The sequence below is a fragment of the Cucurbita moschata genome, unplaced genomic scaffold (assembly GCF_002738365.1).
Source record: "Cucurbita moschata cultivar Rifu unplaced genomic scaffold, Cmos_1.0 Cmo_Scf00044, whole genome shotgun sequence".
NCBI classification, from domain to species: domain Eukaryota; kingdom Viridiplantae; phylum Streptophyta; class Magnoliopsida; order Cucurbitales; family Cucurbitaceae; genus Cucurbita; species Cucurbita moschata.
In genome coordinates, this window is record NW_019268560.1 from 2300086 (window position 1) to 2310141 (window position 10056).

The 10056-nt window shown below is 40.4% G+C and overlaps 2 protein-coding genes across 2 annotated transcripts; one reads left to right on the plus strand and one right to left on the minus strand.

Annotated features, from left to right (window-relative positions):
• Positions 1–682: 682 nt before the first annotated feature.
• LOC111434303 (probable inositol transporter 2) lies at positions 683–4630 on the plus strand. The gene is made up of 5 exons (XM_023071727.1): positions 683–1026; positions 1119–1189; positions 2232–2675; positions 2749–3348; positions 3996–4630. Exons 1-5 carry the CDS (start codon positions 891–893, stop codon positions 4467–4469), a joined length of 1725 nt encoding a protein of 574 aa, XP_022927495.1. The 5' UTR covers positions 683–890; the 3' UTR covers positions 4470–4630.
• Positions 4631–6815: 2185 nt separating this feature from the next.
• Positions 6816–9384, minus strand: LOC111434258 (F-box protein At5g46170-like). Its single transcript, XM_023071662.1, has 2 exons — positions 7722–9384; positions 6816–7253 (listed from the first exon to the last, which is right to left on the minus strand). Exon 1 carries the CDS (start codon positions 8957–8959, stop codon positions 7742–7744), a length of 1218 nt encoding a protein of 405 aa, XP_022927430.1. The 5' UTR covers positions 8960–9384; the 3' UTR covers positions 6816–7253; positions 7722–7741.
• Between the last annotated feature and the right edge of the window lie 672 nt (positions 9385–10056).

The window sequence follows — 10056 nt, forward strand, 5'->3', positions numbered from 1 at the left end:
TCTATTCGTAGTTAATAATATTAAAAATAAAATATTAATAATCTTGGTTTGATTTTTTTTTTTTGGTTAAAGTATGGTTTTAATTCTTAGTATTATCATTTAATTTAAAAATATAATAACTAAATTTAAACTCTTCTTTTTTTTAGTTCTAAAAATTATATTATATATATTTTTTTGACAAATTCAAATAAAACTACAAAAAAGTATTAATTTTTTTTAATTAAAAATTAATATATTTTCTTTTCACTTTTCTTTTTTTAAAAAATCTAATACACATGCTGCATTTTTTTTTGACTAAACTTACACAAATTATTATTTAAATTGTCATATCAATAAAATTAATGATTAATGGGATTAATCAAGAAAACAAAAAATTTAAATTAATTTTTGTGTCATTCTGACGTCATCCCTAAGTTTGAAAAATAAAGCTAATAAGATATTTTTTTAGTATAAAGTTTTTTTTTTTTTATTAAAAATCATCATTGTGCTATATTATTGGCCACAAAATTAATTTTTATACACATGAAAAAAAAATATTATTTATCGACCGTTACAAGGCCGCTGTATTTATATTTTCATTACAAAAAAAAAAAAAGAACATTTTAGAAAAATCTTGAACTTTATTTTAAACATATCATGGACTGAAAATTTCTCATGCGTTGACTTTAGTCAACGTCCCATCCCCTCCCATTTCATTCTGATCCTCTTATTTATTCACTTCTTTCTGTTCCATTTTCTTCTACCCAGAAACCAAAAAGGACAGAAATAAAAGACCCATTTCCAGAATTTTCTTTTATGGGTTAAAGTTCTTAGCTTTTGCTAGAAAACCCTTAAAGAGTTTGGTTATTTCCTTTTGGTCCCTGTTTGTGTGTGGGTTTTTAGAAGGGGAAATGGAGGGAGGATTCCATGGGAACACTGATGGTTCAGCTTTCAAACAATGCTTCTCTCTGGCTTGGAAGAATCCTTATGTTCTTCGTCTTGCTTTCTCTGCTGGAATTGGTGGCCTTCTTTTTGGCTATGACACTGGTAATTATAATCTCAAACACTTCTCTTATCCATTTTTGCTTGGATTGAAAATCAAACGGTGTTTTTTTAATGGGTTTTGTGTGGTTTTGCAGGAGTCATTTCTGGAGCTCTTCTTTACATCAGGGATGACTTCAAGGCTGTGGATGAAAGCACTGTTTTACAGGTGATTAGTTGATTTATGAGCTTGTTTAGTAAAGAATTTAAGGTTCATCCCATGGAGTATTAAGAATTTTGATCCTTTTTGTTCACTTTTCTATAATTACAAGCTTGTTTAGATTAGTTGTGAGATCTCGCTTCGATTGGGGAGGAATTATAAGGGAGTGAATCTTCTAGCAGACACTGAGGGGAAGCTCGAAAGGGAAAACTCAAAGAGGACAATATCTGCTAGTGGTGGGCCTAGGCAATTATAAATGATATCAGAGTCAGATACCGAGTGATGTGCCAGCGAGGAGGCTGTTCCCCGAAGGGGGGTGGTAGACACGAGGCGGTGTGCCAGTAAAGACTTTGGGCCCTGAAGGGGGGTAGGTAGTCACGAGGCGGTGTGCTAGTAAAGATGCTAGACCCTAAAGGGGGTGGATTTAGTAGGGGTCCCACATCGATTGGAGAAAGGAATAAGGGTCAGCAAGGATGCTGGGCACTGAAGGAGTGTGGATTTAGTAGGGGCCCCTGGGCCCTGAAGGAGGGTGGATTTTGTAGGGGCCTCGAAGGAGGTGGATTTAGTAGGGATCCCACGTCGATTCAAGAAAGGAACGAGTGCCAACGAGAACACTGGGCCCTGAAAGGGGTGGATTTAGTAGGGGTCCCACGTTGATTGGAGAAAGGAACGAGTGCCAACGAGAACACTGGGCCGTGAAGGGGGTGAATTGTGAGATTCTACATTAGTTGGGGAGGAAAACGAAACACCCTTCATAAGAACGTTTTAAAAACCTTGAGGGAAAGCGGAGAGCCGTTACAAAAGTCTTCCAAGTAATTTTGTGATTAGTTTTGGGGACAAGTGTCAATAGCTGATTGTCTTCATCTTTCAACCTTTCTCTTATCCACTAGATTTCTGTATTGTTTCTAGATTAGTCAATACTTACCTTGATAATCAAAAGTTAATTAGATGTTTAATTTTTCTTAAGCTTTCTAGAAAAAGTGTATGATAATTAAGAGTTTCTAGCAATGCAAGTGAAGCTCCTATTGATGATGGTATTAAAATCAAACAGGAAACCATAGTGAGCATGGCAATAGGAGGTGCCATAATAGGAGCAGCAATGGGAGGATGGATGAACGACAGATATGGGAGAAGAACTGTAATTCTCATAGCAGATTTGCTCTTCTTCATTGGAGCTGTGGTAATGGCAGCTTCACCCGCCCCTTTCCTTCTCATTGTCGGTCGAGTTCTAGTCGGACTTGGTGTGGGAATGGCTTCCATGACCTCCCCTCTCTACATCTCTGAGGCTTCCCCTTCAAGAATCCGTGGTGCCCTTGTCAGCACCAATGGTTTTCTCATCACTGGTGGCCAGTTTCTCTCCTATCTAATCAACCTCGCTTTTACAAAGGCACCAGGCCCATGGCGATGGATGCTTGGTGTTGCAGGCATTCCAGCTCTCTTGCAGTTTATCTTAATGTTCTTGCTTCCCGAGTCACCTAGATGGCTATACCGCAAGGTAATATCATCTTATCGCTTTCGAAAGTTCAAGGACCTAATAGACATGAACTAACCCGTTTCAAGTTGAACAGGGAAGATCAGAAGAGGCGGAAAGGATACTAAGAAAAATATATTCGGAAAACGAGGTAGAGGCAGAGATTCGGGATCTTAAGGAATCGGTTGAGGCCGAGATCAAGGAAAAGGAGTCTTGTGAGAGGGTTAGCTTGATGAAGATATTGAGAACCAAAACAGTGAGAAGGGGGCTTTATGCAGGGGTTGGGCTACAGATTTTCCAGCAATTTGTGGGCATAAACACAGTGATGTACTACAGCCCATCTATAGTTCAGCTGGCTGGCTTTGCTTCTAATGAGACAGCACTGCTGCTATCACTGGTCACAGCTGGGCTCAATGCATTGGGCTCCATTGTGAGTATATATTTCATTGATAGAACAGGGAGGAAAAAGCTTCTAGTGTTCAGCTTATTTGGTGTCATAGTTTCTCTTGGTGTGCTATCAGCAGTGTTTCATGAAACAACATCTCACTCTCCGTTAGTGAGCTCTGGAGCCAGTCCACTCAAAGCTTACACATGCCCTGACTACACTTTTGCTAGCAATGCTGCTTCTTGGGACTGTATGAAGTGTTTGAAAGCCTCATCTCCTGATTGTGGTTTCTGTGCTTCAGAAGCTAATAAGGTAACAAAAATCACAATACCAATCTAATCATTAACCTGTGTAGAATGATTTTTCGTACCTAAAACCACGTCAAAATGAGAGAGGTCTTAAGAATATGCAATTTGAGTGATTTCTTGAGAACTTCCCGATGAAAGGACTAGAGTTCGGGTAGGAATAGTCTACACTCTCAGAAACAGTTCAGAGTTTGGATAGGTATAGTCTTCACTTTCAGAAACAGTTAGAAACCGTTCAAAGTTTAGGTAGGAATAGTCTTCACTCTTAGAAACAGTTCAAGACAAGTAGATAGCGTGACTAGGTCGTAGGGAATGCAAGAAAATGCTAGGGCTGTTAAGTGCGGAATCTTGAAACAATCCTATTTGAGTGGTTTCTTGAGAACTTTCCTACGAAAGGACTTGAGTTCGTCGAGAATTGTCTTTCACCCTCAGAAACAGTTCAAGACAAGTATGTAACAAGAGCGGTTAAGTACCGAATCTTGAAACAATCCTATTTGAGTGACTTCTTGAGAACATTCCTCAAAAAGAACTTGAGTTTGTCGGTAAGAATAGGGACATATAGATAGCGCGACTACGTCGTAAGGAAAATGCTAGGTCCGTTAAATATCGTGTTCATTCTTTTTTGTTGATGTGTTTCAACATTATTGTTTGCAGCTGTTTCCTGGAGAATGTCTGGTAGCTAATGAGACCGTGAAGCATCTATGCCATAATGGAAACAGTCTATGGTACACCAGGGGATGTCCCAGCAGATTCGGGTGGCTTGCACTCATTGGCCTTGCCCTCTACATCATTTTCTTCTCTCCAGGAATGGGAACTGTGCCATGGATAGTGAACTCCGAGATATATCCTTTAAGGTATCGTGGAGTGTGTGGAGGAATAGCAGCCACAGCCAATTGGGTATCAAACCTTATTGTTGCTCAGTCCTTCCTATCATTAACCCAAGCAATAGGGCCTTCCTGGACGTTCCTGATATTTGGATTGATTTCAGTAGTAGCACTTATGTTTGTCCTCATATGTGTGCCTGAAACTAAGGGCCTTCCCATTGAGGAGATCGAGCAGATGCTTGAGAACAGGGCTTTGCATTTCAAGTTCTGGGAGAACAGGACAGATCTGTTGCCCAAAAGCTAAGACGCCTGAGAAAAACAGTACCCATAAGTAGTGTTGTATAACATGTGTTCATACAAGAGTGGTTCGATTCTATAGTGTTCGTGTTTGTTAATGGTGTCAATCGTGGGTAATGTGTTAATTCACATAAAGAATTCTCCAAAAGGGTCGCTGTGATTGCTTCTGCCACCGTCTATCTTGCTGGAGGAGTGGAATCAGGCGTAGTCGGTGGCCTTGGTGTCAATCGCCTCCGTGGATGGACGGGTTCGCCGCTCCGCCGTCACTGCGACTCAGTTCTACGATCTTCAAGATCGCCCAGCAAAGCCGTCGAGTGGCTGGTTGAAGCAGCTTCCGAACCCATCATCCAACAGGTATTTCAAGAACACATCATCCAATCATCATATTTAATAATAAATAAATAAACAATCCATTTTGTTTCCCTCTTCTTTAAATATATAAATTGCATCTTTGTTTTTGACTAGTGGTGGGCTTGAGTTATTACAAATGATATTAGAGCTAGACATCGAGCAGTGTGTCAGTGAAGGACGTTGGGTTCCCAAGAAGGGTAGATTGTGAGATCCACGTCACGTCAGTCGGAGAGAAGAAAGAAGAACGAAGCATTCTTTAGGAAGGAGGATGTGGAAACCTCTCCCTAAAACCCTTTTTTTTAGGGTGTGGGTTTACCCCAAAAAAGACAATATTTATTAACGGTGAGCTTGGGCCGTTACAGATGAGGCCATTAAACCGTTTTATAAGCTAAGATATCTCATCTAAAGATAACAATCCCATTAAATCAACTATAATGATAGATCGTGACTTAACAGGGAAGTAAAAATGGCATAAAATAGGGAAGGGGTAGAGAGTGGAAGGAGAGGAGGGCGTGTGTTCGAGTTCAACAAAGACTTCATTTTACGTGCATTCTCAACTCTACAAAGCTAAGAAAAGAAGATGTTTCATGTGAGACACAGCTAAGTCTGCATTATTTAAGCCTGTAATTAGATGGATGATACTCATCTATGACAGGGAACCAAATATGACACGTGCATATAATATTATTCCTTTCATGGTCACACATGTTTATGTATATACTATGATCATCCATCCAATGATATTAAAAATCCTGTTTTTTATTCAAGAAATAGAAATAATTGACATACAACGATCATCCAATCTAAGAGAGACAACAAATTACCAGTTCATGAAGGGTCAAGATCTCAAATTGGTCAAGCTTTCAAGTTAGAGCTAAAACATCTTAACATACATAGAGAAAAAAAAGAAAGATGAGTGAGTGGAAATAGACTCCCATCGAAGATCTTTCGTGATCCGCTGCCAAACTTCAAGAACTTTGTACTGACCAGTTGCCACAAAATTTTTCGGCCTCAAATAGGAAATGATACTCTAAATTATAGAACTATAATGAAATATACGATCAACCAACATTTATCAAATTTAAAAAAGGGGCAAAAGAAATGATTCGATCCTCTTGTTTTGATTTCTCGAACAGAGAGACCCATGAATCACCACAACATGTGCAAAATAGGACCAGCCAGCCAAAGTAAGGAAGTGCTGCACTAGTCCAAGAGTTGAAAAAGCAACCCTACTTACAACGTTTTAAGCCGAGTAGCATGGGGCACGTGGGATGGGCCGTGAATCAATCAACCTGCAACACACCTAATGGTCACCCTAGAGTCTAGAGCTCATGGAATTTTCTCTGGTCAAAACATTCCAACTCATTTTCTACACTATCATTGATCAATTAACAAGAAAAGTGAACAACTTTCTCAAGCTGAAGCAGTGGATAAGCCATGAACACACCTGACCTACCAAACAAAAAACACTAAAAAGCTGTTCGAATGGCTGAAAGCACAGACGACATATTAGGAACAAGATAAGGTCCATCACAGACACGCCAAGGCCAGATTTTGAGTGTCACCATTCAATTTCAAAGCATGGTCAATGAATTTGGCACTTACAACTCAGCTTTCTCATATTGTGCCAATATTCCATGCCCCACTCACATTCTACATCTAATGATATGCTCAGTTGCATCATTGCACAATAATGAGAAATAGCAGTGTACAAAGCCTGTTGCCTAATAATAGAGCCTTTTCCCCATTCCGTTTGTTTTTCTTTCCTATCCCTTCCCCAAATCCTAGATCCCAAATCCTAGATCCCATATCCGTTGGGGAAGAGAACGAAACATTTTCTTATAAAGGTGTGGAAACCTCAAACTAAGACGCGTTTTAAAAACCTTGAGAGGAAGCCCAAGGAGGACAATATCTGCTAGTGGTGGGCTTGGGCCGTTACATTACACTCATCATTCAGACACTAATCATACGAGTAAACAAGTTCCAGGCCAGCATGAAGAGATTATTTAACAAAGGCTTACATTTATAAACTTCAAACTATATCACATGAAATCATAATGAAGAGTCTTACCTACAGTATTCACATATACAGGATGGACAGAAGTTAAGGGACTACAAACTCAAAGCTTTTACAACATCATTCTAGCTGGCTGTTTGTCTGCACTCCAAATAGCAAATGCCTGTAACAAAAACAACCAGCAGATGCATTTTTCACTATTACCTTTACCAAAAACGGTCAACCGTTCGTATTATGATAATGCCAACGACGAATAAGTTCTCTTTCTTTCCCCCTTTTCGTGCCACTCCAGTCAGAAGTTCGTTTCATTGCCTTCCAGTTATCCGAGGTCGCACATCAATCAATAAGAATTGTTCTTCCTCATTCTCATTTTCTAAAGATATGCAATTTTCTCCCGCCCTTTGCACCATTGTTCTTCTATACCTGAAAACCCAAACTCTTTACAGTTACAGAATAAGAAAAGTTGAGGACTTTGAAGTAGCCTAAACAACTAGACGAGGTCGAGAAGTAAAACGTTGCCAAACTCACCATGATATCAGATAACTAAACTCGTTCGATGTACTTAATACACATATATAAGGAGCTGCTTTCGAAAAACAGTATGAAGTGGAGCTAGTTATGATCAAATTCACTTAGAAAGACCCAACCATTCACAATAATTGACCAATGTATTATTGTCCCGTTACGAATCGAAAAACAATATGCACAAGGTTCAGTTCACCCAAAAAAGAATCCAAATGAGCATTCTTTACTATAAACCATGGGGTCAAAGCCATGGACGACAAGTAAATTCGGTTGTACATAGACATAATAATACGAAGAATCCAACATATAAACACTCCTTGTAAGAATCAAAAACTAGGACGATGCTTGTATGCATTAAAGATTTACCTCGAGTTACTAATGTGCTTTTAGAAAGAGTTCATCTCAAGGCAGTACGTTCGCCTCTTAACTAACATCTTTGCAGCAGTCCTATATGGTTCTTCAAAAGCTGTTGAAGCCCAGGAGCAATCCGGAACATCCTTCTTCACCGCAGACTGTTCACTAGGCCGAATAGCAACCAGTGTAGCGCCTTTCAATATCAACCCATTGGGCAATTCTAGGTGTGTGGCATACCAAAGCCTCATATTCAGAGCTGGTACAAGGGTTCTCTTAGATGCCGAAGAAGCAGACAAGGGCTTCACCCTCAACTCCTCAAGTTGATCTTTGTTCATGCATAGCACCCCTTGTCCATCCGCATCAGTTAGAACCAAACTATCCAAGGTCTTGTGATCTGCTATTATTGGTTGCAGCAGATAGTGCCTGGCTGAAGCCGCAATAAGCGAACTAATCGTCCATACTACTCTCAATTTTAGACCTCCATTTGTGTAAAAGGATTCGGGTATACTCCCATTATCATCGCTAACGCCGCCATTGCCAATACAGAACCCCCCATCAGTCCCATTATCTTGAACAATCGAAGGCTTGAAAGAGCCGGGGTGAATCACCGAAGAAGCACCCAAAATCACACAATTATCCAAAGTGGATCCGAAATCGGCTCGCCATCTCAACAAAACCCCATCATCAATACCCAATTCCCCACTCGGAAGCTCGATCCGAAGGAGTCGAATCTCATTGAAATTCTTGAGAACTTGGGTCGGAGAGTGATGGGTCACTCCACCTTGATCAATTTCACCATCCTCTTCGGTCCCAACCGCAAGAGAGGTGGTAGAGGAAGAGGAAACCAAACTCGAGGACGCTCGTGTCTGACCCAAAAACTGGCTCAACGCTTGGAGGGGTTTGACAATGCCACCAAATACGAAGCGGAAAATATTAAAAAAGGGGCCACGAGATTTACCAGAAGAGGAAGAGGAAGAAGACGATTCGTCATCAGAAATAACACAATCCACACGAACAACAACGTTCTCCACCTGCGGCACAAGGCAGTGGAACCTTCGAGAAACAACGCAGCATCGACCAAGAGCCTTCACGTCACCGATCTTGTTGAAAATAAGAAGAAGAAGGGAATCAGGAAGACGATCGAAGTGGTCGATACAGGAAGAAGTGGAAATGGAGGCGGAATTAACAGAGAACGGAGAATCAGGTTCGGGGTAGATCTTAGATGTCAGATCTAGGCGCAAGGACGACATTATTAAAGGGAAACACACAGAGAGAGAAAGAATGGCGAAAATTGAGGAACAGAGAAGATGGGTAAGGCGGAAATCAAAATGGATGGCAGAAAACAGAGATGGGATTTGCAGGGGAGGCGGAAATGTGCGTATAAACAAGATGGGGGAGGGTAGATCCGAGTGGAAGAAGAGAAGAACCAGAAATTAAAACCCTAATCTGTTGAAAATCAGAAGAAATTGGGAGATGGGGAAGGAGAGGGTGGGAGAGAAGAAGAGAAACGGAGTGGAAAGAGTCGAAGAGAGAGAGAGAGATTAGAAGGGGAAGAAGAGATTCACAGATCCACGGTTTTGTCTTTTCAGAGAAGAAGGCGACATGAAAATGATGGAAGAGAGAGAAAGCTTGAGAGAGAAAATAACTGTGTTTTTTAGACACTCTTACCTTCTCCTTCCATTTTCCCACATCTTACTCTTAACTTTATATTAAACTCTACTAGCTTGCCCAAGGCTAGCATTCTATACTCAACCAGGTTCATGTCGTACGCTCGAATGTACGTGGCTCCACCACACCTTGCATATTTCGCTATCGGACCAGTCATCCACCATCCTCAAGCCAGCCAAAGTTAGGAGGCAGCGTCACAACATTCTATTCTCAACGAGGCTCATGTTGCACGCCCAAAAGCACTCGATTCCACCCCACTGTGTTGTTGTCAAACACCCTCGACCTCCGACCACCACGCTCACACCCCAAGCATATGTTCAATTAGCTCAAATGTGTATTACGATGAGTATGCCATCAACACACACTAGTATGTTAAGTCAACTACATGACTACGATAATTTTCGTGATATACAGTGATACCAGTCGCCCAAAAAATTTCGTACTTATTAACTCACTTATATACCTATGATTTTCAGATTTCCTAGTCAAGGTAAAAATTTAGTTGTATGATGTATTTGTACCACTTAATATGTTTAAGCATAATACAAGAGGTTCTATGAGAAATAATTATGTTAAGTCATATAATTCGATTGTCTCGAGAAAATAATTGAAGACATTTACTAAGTTAAGTAGGAGAGAATGTCACAATCTCACCGAAAGAAAGTAGGTTGTGACCTCA